General features: G+C 40.5%; 1 protein-coding gene across 5 annotated transcripts in view; it reads left to right on the top strand.

Annotated features, from left to right (window-relative positions):
* Nucleotides 1–12,438, top strand: part of Frl (formin-like protein) — a 48,338-nt gene extending 35,900 nt beyond the window's left edge. For 2 of the 5 annotated variants that reach the window (XM_022789078.2, XM_022789080.2), the window contains exons 4-16: nucleotides 19–98; nucleotides 496–579; nucleotides 2,430–2,618; nucleotides 4,304–4,378; nucleotides 5,955–6,084; nucleotides 6,453–6,701; nucleotides 6,945–7,295; nucleotides 7,761–8,190; nucleotides 8,666–9,000; nucleotides 9,203–9,367; nucleotides 9,493–9,816; nucleotides 10,119–10,343; nucleotides 10,602–12,438. In XM_022789078.2, coding sequence (XP_022644813.1) covers nucleotides 19–98; nucleotides 496–579; nucleotides 2,430–2,618; nucleotides 4,304–4,378; nucleotides 5,955–6,084; nucleotides 6,453–6,701; nucleotides 6,945–7,295; nucleotides 7,761–8,190; nucleotides 8,666–9,000; nucleotides 9,203–9,367; nucleotides 9,493–9,816; nucleotides 10,119–10,343; nucleotides 10,602–10,922 — 2,958 coding nt within the window. In that variant the 3' untranslated portion in view covers nucleotides 10,923–12,438. The remainder of the gene's footprint in view (nucleotides 1–18; nucleotides 99–495; nucleotides 580–2,429; nucleotides 2,619–4,303; nucleotides 4,379–5,954; nucleotides 6,085–6,452; nucleotides 6,702–6,944; nucleotides 7,296–7,760; nucleotides 8,191–8,665; nucleotides 9,001–9,202; nucleotides 9,368–9,492; nucleotides 9,817–10,118; nucleotides 10,344–10,601) is intronic. The other 3 variants (XM_086991623.1, XM_086991630.1, XM_086991618.1) reach the window with 2 other exon arrangements.
* Nucleotides 12,439–15,021: the final 2,583 nt, after the last annotated feature.

Here is a 15,021-nt window from a genome sequence, read left to right as displayed (position 1 = left end):
TTCTATAACGCGTTCTAGCGACGGAGAACACTGGGTAATTCGAAGTCCACACAGGTCCTTCGGGATTTGGAGATCTCACTTCGGACAAATAACATAGAGTAAGAACGGGCACATTTTATTGTCTTTAATTTATCACTGATTCAACATCCATAGTTTACATTTGCTATACAGTGAATAATATTAAAATCAATTTGACTGTTATATTCATTAGTAAGCATACGCGCAGTATCCTTTAGACTTCCATAATATTTAGCTATCGTTGTCTCCTAGTTGTTACTGCTCGAAAAAGGATATTGATCTGTGACCTGGGAGGGACATGACCATACAGCGTCGTTAGAGTAACGCCTAATTAGTATATAAAAATATGACTATTTATGACAATTTTTCCAAATTGGGCCTGTGACCACTGTGGATGTTTTTGATATACGAATACATAAGACATGAATAAATGCAAATAATATCAAAAAGCCACCGGGTAACGCATGCATATTTCAGATGGGTTCGCGAGTTCCTTAACGAAGAAAACAAGGGCCTGGAAGTTCTGATCGAGTACCTGAGTTTTCAACTCGAGATTCTCAAGTAAGCCATCAAGACTATCATTACTCGTTGTCTTCTTTCGTTTCTAGTAAATTGAAACCTCTACCTCTCTGCTATTTCCTTATTCTGAGCCGACTCATATTCGTTCTACGTATTTGCCTTAAACTGCTTTTCAATGGGTCATTGGATTATTTCACAATTGTTCAGCGATGTAGTACCATTTTTCTAAAGGCCTGCCCTAAATCAAACGATCCAAAAATGCGGATGATGGGTTCACCTTACAGGGTTATGTTTGAGTAAGGCTTCTGCTGATGCATCATCAATAGCGCGTATTTTACTCTTTTAATCTTAACATGCGTCTGCGAATGGTGGCAGTTATAAGGCTGCGTCAGTTATAATAAATGCGTCGTAGACTTTTAGCAAGTTCTCGCTCATGTACAGTGTCGTTGTGTACTGATGTATTGATTGTATATATTTTACATGTAGTGTTACGTATAGTCAGGATTGAGTATTGTCGACGACATTGATTAAAGACGCAATCAGTATTTAGCACTCAGATCAATCTTTTGTCAACTTGGATGATGCGAAGCGACACACAGCATGCCGAAAACCCAAAGGTTTATTTATGTCGGGCATGTGAGTAACAACACCTGATTGATCATATAATAGCAGTTGCATAATAATTTGCTTTTGTTGTCATTAAATTCGTCGACAACAAGGAGCGAATGATAATACTGCACCGCTTCGGTAGGTTGTACTGTTATTCTTTTGATTACTTTCCAAGAGAATATATATATATATATATATATATATATATATATATATATATATATATATATATATATATCGCAAGGACCTATCAGCATTTTGGATTCGATCGCTTGAATCTGGTCGTGATCAGATCGTTCCCAACATCCTAAGTGGACGCTACAGCGGGCTTGAATCTAACATCAATCTTTTGCCCGACATGGTATTTATAAATAAATCTTACATTGTGTGTAGCTTATACAAAGCTGAAACAAGTATTTTGAAGCCACTTAGGATGATGGGTTGTTTGTCCGCATGAATTTTAACCTAACTGAAGTTAGGCAGTTTGGCGTGAATAGGACGTGATTGCTTTGACGTTCATACCTAACCTAAATTCATTATGATTTTTTTTCTTATTTGTGCACATTGTCCATTGTTTTTGAACTACTTAGTAGTACACATATGTACTCACTTGACAATTATAATGAATAATGGACTAATCTGTTAGAACCCGTCTTAATGGTATGAAGAGCCTGTGCTCTAGGTAATTCGGTCAAGCAGCTGTACCGTATGTATAATCATATTACCTAACATGGGACAGCGGCTATTTGTAGAACGTATATCTCTCATAAATCGAATATACCAAGTTAGATGTTAGCTCAATAAGAAAGAATCATATCTTGCAGTGTACTCCTTCAGCCTGCATCGAACAGTGTCCTCCTAGCTAACAATCCACGGTCAAGGCATACTGCGTAACACTGGCTGTCAGGTGATGGCTGTTTTATGTGACGCTGACCGGAAGTTCATTTTTGTTGGCAGCCTGATGATCAAAGGCTCTTTCCCTCTCTCTCTCTCTCTCTCACGTTAGCAACTTAGTGCTACTGGTAGACTGCGCTTCCATATCAAACCGGTTAAAGTTCGAGTAAAGCCAGATCAGCTGCAACGACGTATACGTCTGGCCAGTCGCTCTACAAAGATGGTTCTTGCACCCTTTTACCCGTTTCTATACAGATACGACAGGAAGTCTGTACCCGCTTTGCCATCTCATTCCCCTATCGCAGTATTTCGATTAGGCGTTAGTCAATGGTAGCCATACAGATCAAGATATTGAAGCCAATATTTTTTCACGAATCATCTCTGTATAGGTTCGAGTTAGGCAAAAGCTGTATAGACGGCCCCAATGCTGTAGGTTCCGGGACAGGATTAGCAGATGAACAGATCGGGATTGGTAGCAGTGGAGGTCACTCGCTTGTGTATTCATCTCCAGCCGTGATCACCTCGCAGAACAGCGCGCCAATGCTCCAGAGAACCAAGTCACTGGGGCCTTATGACGGGTAAATCAATATCACGACGTCTGAGTCATCGGTAAACACAAACACAGGCGCATACATACACTGATAAGAACACGCACATGTGGACATAGATAACTAATAACGTCATGCACACACACACACGCGATATTTGGAGGTATTGGCTATTGTAGAAGGGGCACATTGGTCAGCGTCTGAGTCCAAATAGATCGCAATAACACAAACCACGTTAAAAAAGCATAATCTATCCAACAAATAAAGCTGGGCGATGGTTCGATTTTTTTGAACGTTAGTAGTTCCATTATTCAACATTTGTCATAGGAACTTAGCGCATCGCTTCACGTTGCTCGTGAATGCCTGCAGAGTAAGATTCTCAACTGTACACGACAAGACAGACGCATGCTTGTTCATGAGGTTTCTCCGGCACCGAGCCTCTTTGCCTTTACCGATATAATGATAACTAAATACGAGCAGATGCATAATAACTTCGATGTTCGAACTTGACGATTTAATGATTTTTGACAGAGGTATAAGTTGAAACACTCACTGGTATGTGCAATGCCTATTGAACTTAAATTACCTGGGTCGTTGGGATTTTTGTTTAACTTGTATTTCTCAGTGCTATTTGTTTGTACGTGTCGGTCGAGCGTTTTCAATATTAAATACCTATCTATAGTCTGTTGGCGTCATGACTAGACGCTACCTGCTCAAGTGTTGAAACCGAAATAAGTGTCATCAACTTGTAGCATGCATGGTGATTGTCATTGATGAATATACGTGGCTGTGTTACAATCGGAACTTCGGACGTTCTAATATTGTAGATGTCGTGTATAGTGGATATATATATGTGTGTATATATATATATATATATACATATATGTTACTTGTACATACGTATGTACATAGACCGTAAACGATGAATACGCGTACGACTTTCCTCAGCATGATTAACAGTTTTTGGGATCGGTGCAGAAGTAACACGGTGTTGGGTATAGTATCTGTTAATAATATCTGCAACCCATGTATTCATAGCAGCAACAAAATGTACGGGCCTCAGCGTATGCCGCGATTAGCTAGCGTTGATTTCAGCGCTTTATTAGAAAACCGTTACAAATCAAGCGCGTCGAGTGCCAAACTCGGGTTTCTGTCTGCTCTACGAAAATAGTGCGACACTTACATGAAAATGCATACTGGAAAAATAGTTCGCTTTTCGACCCCCTGATCTTACCTTCGCAGGGAGGATAGTAGCCCCACCAGTTTCTCGATCGTCTTAACTGTTCATGCCAAACCAATATGCTTCATATGGGATGAGGCGCCTGCTGAAAATTACGTCCGCCGTTTCTAGTGACGTACTTTGTTTCAACGAAAATGTTTTCTAATTATATAAAGCTGCATAGCTAAGGCCACTTCGATAGCTCTGTAAGCTAAATAAAGTCAGCAAAGTTTAAGCGAAGCTTCCAGATGGTACCTGGCACATTTTGACGACAGTGCTCCGGCGTTTCTGAACAAAATCATATATACTGTCTGTTTAGATCTATCAAACATAGAAAAACAATGCTGCAAGAAATGAAAGATCCGCTTTTTCTTTTGCCGAGAGTGTGTAGTTCTCGTGTTGTTGACTCAATCAATACTAAAGCACATTTGAGCCAAATGTCGAATAGATTTTGCCGTACAACTGCATCTTCATTAACACAAAGTGATGAGCATAGGTCGAGCGAGGTTGAGGATTCGAGGAACTCTACAATGCGACGCTCGTATCGCCGTAGTCAGCGAGGTTATCGAAGGTATTTTTGAGCAGACGTTCGTCCTGTTTTCGTGCTTTGGCGTATGCTAACAATGGTTGGCTTTCGTTTGGCTTTTGTGCAATCTGGCCATTGAATGGCTTCCGATCAGCCTGGAATAACGATTATACGAATAGTTTAGAATAAAACTAAACGTATGTATGCGCTTAGACACTTACCGGGCGCATCCCTATGCAAAAAAAGATCATTTGCTAAAAATTAGGCAGTGCTGGCGTTAATTGGGATAGCCGTATCTAAGAAATACAAATACTATCGAACGATGTTTCGCTTTAGACGTTATTGGGGTAAACAACGGGTAGGTTAATAACAGGTCATAAAATTAGAGGCGCTTTATAGGTAAAAAAAAAAAATACGTTAGTTATCTCAAAAAAAATCGGATATTTCACACTGTTTTCCATCGTTCCGAACATGTCCAGAGCATACTATATTGTTTCCTTGCGAAGTTTCAATTGAATATCAAGTGCAACAAATTTGAACGATATACATAGATAATTCTTTAATTAGAGATTAGGATTTAGCTAAACAGCGCACTAGAGATAAACAATTGAGTTCTATCCAGCCGCACAAAAAGATACTTTACCCTACAGAACCGTTCGCGTCCGTTGTTTGTAGCGTTTTATCGGCCATTGTTAATTACGCACAACCGCAATTGCTGGATGTAATAATTCGTTATTACGATACACTTTACAGCATAAGGGTGGTTGAGAACAAGCCTTTATCGTTAGTGAAATGGCCCCATATATAACCTGTCTATCGGTAATGTTTAGTCATGCATCGTATCTCATCCATCCTGTCTAGTAGAATCTGAATGAGCCTGCTTCAGCCTGATGCTGTCCTTGTTACTGCATGTATTGTATAAACAGGATCGGGCCGGTGTATGTAGTCGGCTTCGGGGTGACATTTTTTTACCGACGGAGTTTTCCTTACTGGTCTGAACTGCTTTTGCCTGTTATGCCCCGTTGCATGCCAGTCGTCCGTGCTTGGCGAGCTATAACCATCTGAATGATGAACGATCTGAATTTGCTTGTATGTGTTATAATTTGACGTTCGGTTTTCGTCTGCTTATTAATAACTTAACTGGTAACATATTAAAAGAATGTACACCGATTTTTTAATATATTGTAATGTTTATGAATTTTAGAAAAAATAAACGTATAATTGGTATTTGTATTTCTGACCGCATAAGTTCGTAGCTAGTAGCGAGGGTAAAAGGAATAGTATATATAGGTTATAAATATTATATGTCTGTCAGCAGGCGTAATATCGCAAAATCGTTGTACATTTCTATAGATACCTCCGATTTTCGTCTCAAACCGTATTTGTTTCAGAGTAGATTTTTCATTTAGTGGTGAATGATTATCCTAGTCAATCGTTTCCTACGCACAGCTTATCTTACCAATAGAAAACAATTTATCTGATATAGTTCCAATTGAGATTTCGATTCCAAGAAAAGCAAAAAAAACATTAGATAGATTTTCAAAACGTCCCGTATTATCCCGTTTATCGGCGGATGGCTACGGCGGCCCTGGGTAATTTGATGGTTTTCCTGTTAATCTAGCACAACCGGAGGAACCCCCCGCTTGAGACGTCGGCCTACACATAAACAGCTCAGTCGGCTGAATATGGGTGAAGCCGAGGACGACATCCATGTCTGCATTATGTGCATAAGGGCCATCATGAATAATAAGGTAATTACTGATATAAATGGCAACAAAGGATAACGATATTAGCAGGTATAAAGTACTGAATAGCAACGAAATAGAAATATAATCCAGGATCTGTATATCTTTAGTTTTCTTTACCTAAAACAGTTAACGTTTCAGAAACTGTATAGTTATAGAATCGTAATCTACCTTGCCATTTAGCTAACAAATCCATGCAAGTTGAACTAAGGAACATCTGTGGTTGATGCAGTACGTTGGTCGACGTACTTATCAAGCAAAACAGGGCGGAAAAATGCTTTTTCAGCCGAGCTCTATGCCAATTACAATTAATTGATGTGTTTGTTGTGGAAACGCTCTCTGGCAATCCTGTTTCTACTCACGCCTATCGTTAGTATGGCTTTAATATGGTGATCGAGCATACGCAGGCGATCAACTGCATTGCATTGTCTCTCAATCATAAATCACTTCGGACAAAAGCTCTTGTTCTTGAGTTGCTGGCGGCGATCTGTCTCGTGAAAGGAGGACACCCAATTATCCTGAACGCGTTTGACAACTTCAAGGCGGTATGCGGCGAGCAGTATCGATTCCTCACGCTTATGGAGTACTTCAAAGATCTCACTGAGTACAACATCGACTTTATGGTGAGATTTTGTGGCATACTTAAATATAAAATGATAATTATTGATCGAAATGCTACGGTGGATTGCGCTTACTGTGCACACTTATATAAATTCTGAACGGATGCTTTATCAAATTTTGAATAATACAATGCGCTGCAAAATATCAGTTAATATAAACTGGTCTTGTTTAACATGCTAATAAAAATAGCCATATGCCCCTTATTATATCTGTTGTAACACCGATTGACCTCTCGACATGTCCAGGTGGCATGTATGCAATTCATCAACATCGTTGTCCATTCGGTAGAGGATATGAACTTCCGCGTCTATCTGCAGTATGAGTTCACCCAATTAGGGCTCGAAGCGTATCTTGACAAGATTGGCCAGACTGAGTCAGACGAGCTGCAGGTACAAATCAGTGCATACTGGGACAACTTCTTTGACGTTCAGTCTTTGATGGAGGATAGCGAAACGAGGGCTTTGGCCTTGGAACGGGTTAACGAACTCGACCACGAATTAAGCCGTTGCCACGAAGTCGAGAACGAAATTATGGCCAAGATCGTCGAACTCGAAACAGAAAACCTGAAACTGCAGCGAATGAACGAGGAGCTTATGGTCTGTTAAAAACAATTTTAACATGCGGTTCATTTTATTTCTACGTAGCGCCTATCCTCGTTTCTAGTAGTCTATTAGATGCAGATATTCGATAATCGCATTGGTAATAGTCGTACTGGTTTTTATTAAGTATAAGATGTTTTATATATGATGTATTTGGCATATGTATTAAAAAATAGGCTTGGGTACGAAGTGTGTTTTTTTTTTTTATAAATTACCATTTACAGCCTAGTTGCATGTTTTGACTACTAACAATATAATGAATAATAATACACTATATTTGTCTAGTTAGGAATATATATCAGTTTAATGATACCACCATATATACTTACCTCATTACCCAGTACCATTTTAATCAGTACTTCCAAACGATATCTCACTATCGTTTCATTTCTGACATAATTCTGCTATTCAACTGACTTCACTTGCGCCCGTCAATATCCACACTGACTCGCCCATCGACAGGAGATGCGCGAGAAGTCCACTGAGGAAATCAATACCCTCCGTAAGAAAATCAGCGATAAGGACAAAGAGTACACTCAGCGAGCTTCGTTCCTAGAAAATAAACTTCAACAGCTGGAAAACGGTAGCGTGAGTGGAGGTTCATCGACGTCGTCGACGCCTGTACCGCCACCCCCACCGCCTCCGCCGCCGATGCCCCCTGGAGGCGCCGTCATGGCTCCACCGCCTCCTCCGATGCCGACAAAGATTTCTGGCGAGGTCCCACCGCCCCCTCCCCCTCCGATGAATCCGGGAGTTATGCCGATGACTGGAGAGCGAAGTGGACCCCCGCTTCCGGTAGCAGGACTCATGACGATTCGGCACCCTAAAATGAAGACGAAGTACAAGCTCCCCACGCTTAACTGGATTGCGCTAAGACCGACCGAAGTCAATGGTATGTGAGGCCTATTAGGCTTGTTTCGTCAAACAGGTGAAGTGTACCTTTGAGGGTTGAAGCTGATATATCTGATAACTGTAGTGTGTAACCAATGATACTAATTCGTAGAGCATTTATAGAAAATTCTATAGTCTGTGGGCATTGAGCTCATTTTTCAAATTCACTTCAATAGCGGATGAGGGGAGCTGTTTCGAAAATGGTACATGGTACATAAAAAATATACATTTATTTTTAAGGTTTGTGTCTCTTTGATCGTTATGGCATAATTAGAGTTAGTATTCCGAGTGAGTGCAGTGCCTCAGCGACAATGAGTTTAAGGGGTCATGAAAGTTGCGTTCGGTAGTCGTGGTAGAGGTAAATTTGTAATAAAGGAAGAAAAAGCCTCGGGAGCAGATAGAAGTCTTTTCTACTCCCAGTTTTAATGTCCACCGCGTCTGTAATGCGTGGATCTTTTTCGATTGTAAATTCTTAGGAACTGTCTTTAGCAATCTGGACGACGAGAAGCTCTACAACCGATTGAACAGGTTACGCTTGGATAGGTTTGAGGAACAGTTCAAATTAGGTCCCGCCAACGGAGGAGTTGGTACAGATAAAACAGATCGTCCTGATGATACGATTAAGAAATTTCGAGGACCTGAAAAGGTTTCCCAGCTGGATCATAATCGACTTCGTAATATGGCCATATGTCGGCGAAAGCTTGACCTGGCAACCGATGCCGTTGTTCGCCTTGTCAACAATCTCGACTTAAAGACGATGTCCCATGACCAACTCGAGACACTGATGCGTATGGTGCCCAATGAAGCTGAAGTAAGTTCTAATTTAGTACATTAGCGATATGTTTTCAAATTTACATGTCTATTGGATACTCAAATCATTAGATGAATTTGATGGCTCCGATAGGGGTCAGAAGCTAAAGCTTATAACTTAGCATAATACCACAGCTACTGCGGTGAATGTTTATGATGTTATTGCCATGAACGTAATGCGGTTGTATTTTTGTTGATTCCAGTCGAAGGCGCTCAAGCAGTACGAGAAGGATCACAAAAACATTGACGGCCTCACCGATGAAGACAAATTCTTGCTTCAGCTAACGAAAGTCGAGCGGCTTCAGCAGAAGCTCAATATCATGCATTACATGTCCACTTTTCAGGAAACTGTATCTACGATCAGCCCGGTAAGCGCACTGTCCAACACTTGTCGAGATTATATTGGTTAATTAGGCTAGTTAAAGACTAGCTTTTTGTCATCCTGTGTAGAATTTGTTTTCACAGGATTACGCCATAACTATTGACATTTCAGCAAGTACATTCGGTTACACACGCGGCCCGCACAATCAAGTCATCGAAAAAGGTCAGCCAAATGCTCGAGCTCATTTTGATGATCGGTAACATGATGAATGGGGCGAAACGAGGTGCTGCATACGGCTTTAAACTTCAATCCCTCGATATCCTGCCGGACCTGAAATCGGCCGACAAGAAATGTTCGCTACTGCACTTCATCGTTGACGTGCTCAAGGAAGAATTTCCCGAAGCAGCTAGCATCGACCAGGAGCTGCGAATCACCGAGAAAGCTGCTCAGGTGTCACTTGAGAACCTTCTTACCGATCAAACCGAACTCGAGAAGGTACGAAATAAATAGAGACTGCCTGTTTCAGTTGGTATCCTACTATGCTTGAGTGTTCGACATATATGGCTCATAGTAGACGAAATCGTAAAATTATTGACACAAAACAGTAGGTAAAATACTGTTGTATTTATCACCTTCTGCGCGGGCAAATATGCTAGTGCTTAGTGGTTAATTTTATACTCTATTGCAAAGTTGTTGTATTCTTGGCCTTTGAAAATATGTCAAAGACATATTAGCGCAGAACAGTATATTTAGCTAGAGGAATGATTAATATGCGATATCCACACTTGTTTGATCAGGGAATGGAGTTGTGCCGGAGGGAGCTAGCGCTTCGCAAGGAGAAGGATCAAGTCCTACAGGAGTTCCTGTGCCAGAACGACGAAAAGCTTCGTAAGCTGGTCAGCGATATGGCTGTCGCAAAGGAAGCCTATGCAGACTGTGTGAGCTTCTACGGTGAGAGCGCTCGCACCGTCACCACGAACGCGTTCTTCTCTACGCTGCATCGCTTTTTCAAAAATCTAAAGGTCTGTCAATACAACCAATGTTAAGAGCACTTTTCTCACCGTTGGTCGTACCTGAAATATTTCGAATTTCCTGTCCCGTTCTATCGCCTTAGTTCAGCATTACGTTAGACTTCTGGCTGGGTATGTATAGACCCAGTTTTGACCCAGACCACATTATCAAGGGTTCCTTATTTTAGTTGGCAAACACGTTGCTACTGCAGTATCACGTAGTTCCACTTATACTCTCTAGTTACAACTCTTTCATTATGACATTCACAGCAAGCCGAAACCGAAAATGAGCGCCGACGCATGCTCGAAGAGGCCCAACGCCAGAAGTCGTTGTCGAACAATAATAATGTCCAGGATTCGAAACGGAATCAGGACGCTGTCATCAACGAGATCAAATCCCGCACGAAACAGATTAAAGAGAAAAAGCTACTTAAACAAGACGAAGTGTACAACGGTGCTCTTGAAGATATTTTACTCAACCTCAAAAACGAGCCATATGTGCGCGCAGATGCTGTGCGCCGGAGTCAGCGGCGGAAATTGGACAACCCTAACCTAGTTCAGAGTCGAGACGCCGCAACCATGGACGTTTGAGATCGTCAACGTAACACGGCCAGGTTAAGATAAGTGGTTAATAAACAAAGCTGTAAACAATCTAGGAAATCAAGTTGTTAAATTGAGTCGTACAAGTATTAGCCGCCCCCAGAATTGCCCATCGATCTTGGGCTACCTTGAGTTTTCTAGTGTGGCGACGGCCTTTAGGGATGAGCTAGATTTAACTAGTATCTAGCAGAAGTATATCATAGTTAAATGACCCAGCGGTCTATGCCAATATCAATCAACCCATCATCATGCGGGTACTCGAAAATACTGTGCAGATCCTGTATATGGCGAATACAGGTATACGTACCTGCTGAAAAGTCGAGATGAATGTATACTGATTTCTTTACAAGAGAAAATTACAGCGCCTCTTGGGTCATTTAGTTTGTCGAACGGCTTTGGCTTCGGCAGACCGCAACGTAAGGATTTCGATTAAGTATAACGTTGTACTGATACATACGTAAGACGACATCTTAAATAAAGTGACGGCTTGCGATCAAACATAAACCAGATAATTGGCCAGATGCATTTTCCCCTTCGTGGCCAGGACCGACCGAGAGTACATGCGATTCCAGTCATATTATATCTACCTTACAGCTGAGATTCTATAGGAGTTGGTGATATCATACACATGCGCTTTATCGATGTTGATTACAATCTAGGTAAACTATACATAGAAGATTCATTTTTTATGGCAAGATAATATTCTGCCAATGCAAACAACACATTGGGACAAGTAGCAAACAATCTTCCAGAAGCTGTAGAATTTTTCACGTCAAGTTCCTTTTGTCGTGCTAGCTCAAACGAAGAACTGAACATAGAACAAGCGTCAACAGCCAAAGAAGAAAACATGCTAAGGTTAGTAAAAGTAGGCGTTTGGGAAAGTCTTACTGGACATTGATGATTACTTGTAAATCTATTGACTGACAAATAGATTAACGAATGCGGGGAAGTTAGGTCGAAGAAGCTAATTTAAATAGACATGACGAAATGAAGAGATTATAGACATTTATAACAGGACAAGTCGATTGGACGACGCAGTTGATTTGTTAAAATTATGTTTTTCCCATAGCGGTTCGTTTTGCTATGACAAACTACCTGATTTTTTCTTCTGTTAAAGGAACAGTGGCCATGCAGCGCACGCTTATGATGTCATTTACCCTAGAGAAACATATGGGAACACACGTATTTTTAAGTTGGATTTAATTTTTGGAAAACTAGTCCATATATATATACGTATGCGCGACGTAGTAGGCAAATAAACGAGGTATAACGATTGTATGACAAAATAGCTTGTGCAGTATTGTTAGATTGGGTGAGAAGGATGCGACATAATATGGAAACCGAAAGCCGCTAAGAACAAAGAACGTTCTTCGCCGCAATTTTGCCATAATGATGCTAAAACAACCTGAACAAGAATTTTATATTGTAACTATATGTACAGTAAGAGCGATTATAAATTTAAGGTAATTTTATACTTAATTAATAAATTTCACCATATACAAGAAAATCTCTGGTGTGTTTGCTTGTTTGCCTAAAAATTTTAGCATAGCGTGACAAAATTTATGTGTGTGCAGTATTTTTTCGTATACTGAATAAGTGAACTGCGCAGTCAGAAGTGACCGGATTTCGTCGGAAACATTTTCGGGTACCTACGAGAGAGTTCTTTTGAGTGTTGCGTCCGATGCTACAGAATTTACTTCGGACGGCTGCCCCGTATCGTACCATAAAGCTAATCTTGTTTAAGCCATGTTTCGACTTTAAACTACCTTCTTAAGTGTCCCTGAGTTTAATAGACAAATAAGTTACCACTACGCCATCACAGGAATATCGCAAAGGCCCTGTCATAAATGCACAAATATGACGGCTTTCGGGTGACCTGTAGTCCCCTCGATCCTTCACTAAGTAATTCTACTTTCACTATGTATCGGTTACACGTCATCCTGTCTCTTTCACAACACGTAACTAACTTTCATGAGAACTAAACCGTAAAAACGTAAATGCATTACATCCTAGCTATAAATCAAAGGGTATTTTCGTAATGTGTATTGGACGCAAACAGTCAAAAAGAATATACATTTAAGTAATTTGAAAACGGATGCTGTTGAAAGATCGAGAACGCCTTAGTTTTCAGTCGGGCACCGAAATAACAGTTAAGCGCTGATGATGGCCTGAATGACAACAAACATCTGCGTAGTCCTGTATTCTCCTGTTACATGACCTTTATATATATATAGGGTGGACGCAGCCAAACGGATATTAATGAACTCGATATTTACAACTTAGCAAAATGATAACCGGGGACAATTTGTCTAATGGCATGGACCTCGTTGAGTTCTTAGAAGATGCCACACCCTTGTAGTCACTAGCAAAATTCAGTCTTCTGAAGAAGCTTTCGTTACGAAGCCCCTGTTACTTACCTTCAAAAGACTAATAAGGCTCATGTCATTAATATAGAAAACGTGGCGTTACCGTATCAATGGAAATATTTCATTAGGTCTGGTAAGAAAGTAAGCGTTCGTTTGTGTCGAGCCGGTTTACCATGAATAGGCCAAGTCACTCTCGGCATTTGAGCAATTAGTGATACAGTCAACAACCCACTTCAAACTGTGACTGGCCAGAGAATAAAAGATTAATAATAGATTAGCGTGGACTTTCAATTTTTTAGAAAAGTCATTTTTTGTGCGATAAGTATTCGAGATTTTGGAGTATAGGTGATTGTTAACGTATTCCATAGCGTTAGTATACGAATTTCATGAGCTCGTAGCCAGTTGATAATTTTTATTTGCTTTAATAACCTAACCGGGCGGGATAAACTGCGCTGAAAAAATAGACGAAGTATGCAAGAATCGTAGAGTGAAGGCCATATTGTGACGTTATATTAAAAAATGCATTTTTGCTGCAAAGGGTCCTGGTCACATAAAAATCTCGCTTTAACTTTTCTACTAAGGTGTATATATAAGCTGTCTTCATTTACACGAATCGTTTAGTTCTGTGTCGTTATCGGGGCTTGACGCAGCGAGCCCTAACCTCTTTCAGCAGGAGGTTTGACATTTCAAGCCACAGTATCGACAGAACTATATATACCTTTGGTCATAGAATAAAGACAGGGTCGCTGTTTTGAGTCCCGCTGAAGACATAAGTGCCACTCAATTTGTATAAATAAAAAATATTGTTTACATCGACTTGTGTTAATTTGCTATGTTCGGAATTTTTTGCTTGCTTTAAGGATGGAGAATGAAAGTACCATGTATATTTAGCATTCAGCCCACACACGAAAGAAACTTTCAGATTAGGCCAGTTGTATCTATGTACAAATGTTTTGCCTTAGCTAAGATTAGTTGTTACCTTAAAAGCAACAATTCAGCTATGCTTTTTTCTTTCCATTTCCAACGAGAGTGGCCGCGAGCGTGCTAGTGCGCTCTTGAAAACCGGGTATGGTGAGCCACTTCCCAGTACTAAGGGCGCGTATGTCCCTAGGTCAGGATGTAAAGCCTTGAAACTGTTTCGGTATTGCTTTAATTGACAATAACAATCTGGCCATTTGGCATGCTTACATACTATTTTCTGTTTATATGCTGATTCCCTATAGCTAACGCTACACGGACGATCCCTGACACTTTCTATGGAAATCTAGCATCTCACTCAGTGAGCATCGGCCTCATATATATCTCCTACCGTACGATTATTAAACTACCATAATATATATTTAGAATACGCGAGCCTTGAGCGCTGGGTATTCATCAGTAAACCGGCCGTAAACCGTCACACGTCAGCAGACGGTGCTATTACATCGAACGCCTACTGCGTCTATTTAATTCATAACAATATTTCAAAATGACTGATATATGAACGTAGCTACGTTAGCTCCATATCCCTCTCAGACACTACAGTGCCGCACGTCAGCTAAAACAATAGTTGCGCTTTAGTATATTTACATACAGCTTTGCGCCTCTATGTGTTTCTTCCTTTACGCTTTTAGGACATTTTACAAGGTTCATGATCTCGAAAAACTGGAACATTAGGTCGAAAATGAAGCATAATACAACTGTGCCTATTGTGTCCTAATGCAGTAATATATTCGTGATCGTTT

The sequence above is a fragment of the Varroa destructor genome, unplaced genomic scaffold (assembly GCF_002443255.2).
Source record: "Varroa destructor unplaced genomic scaffold, Vdes_3.0 BEIS01000001.1, whole genome shotgun sequence".
Taxonomy (NCBI): domain Eukaryota; kingdom Metazoa; phylum Arthropoda; class Arachnida; order Mesostigmata; family Varroidae; genus Varroa; species Varroa destructor.
This window is presented reverse-complemented; position numbering and strand designations above follow the sequence as displayed.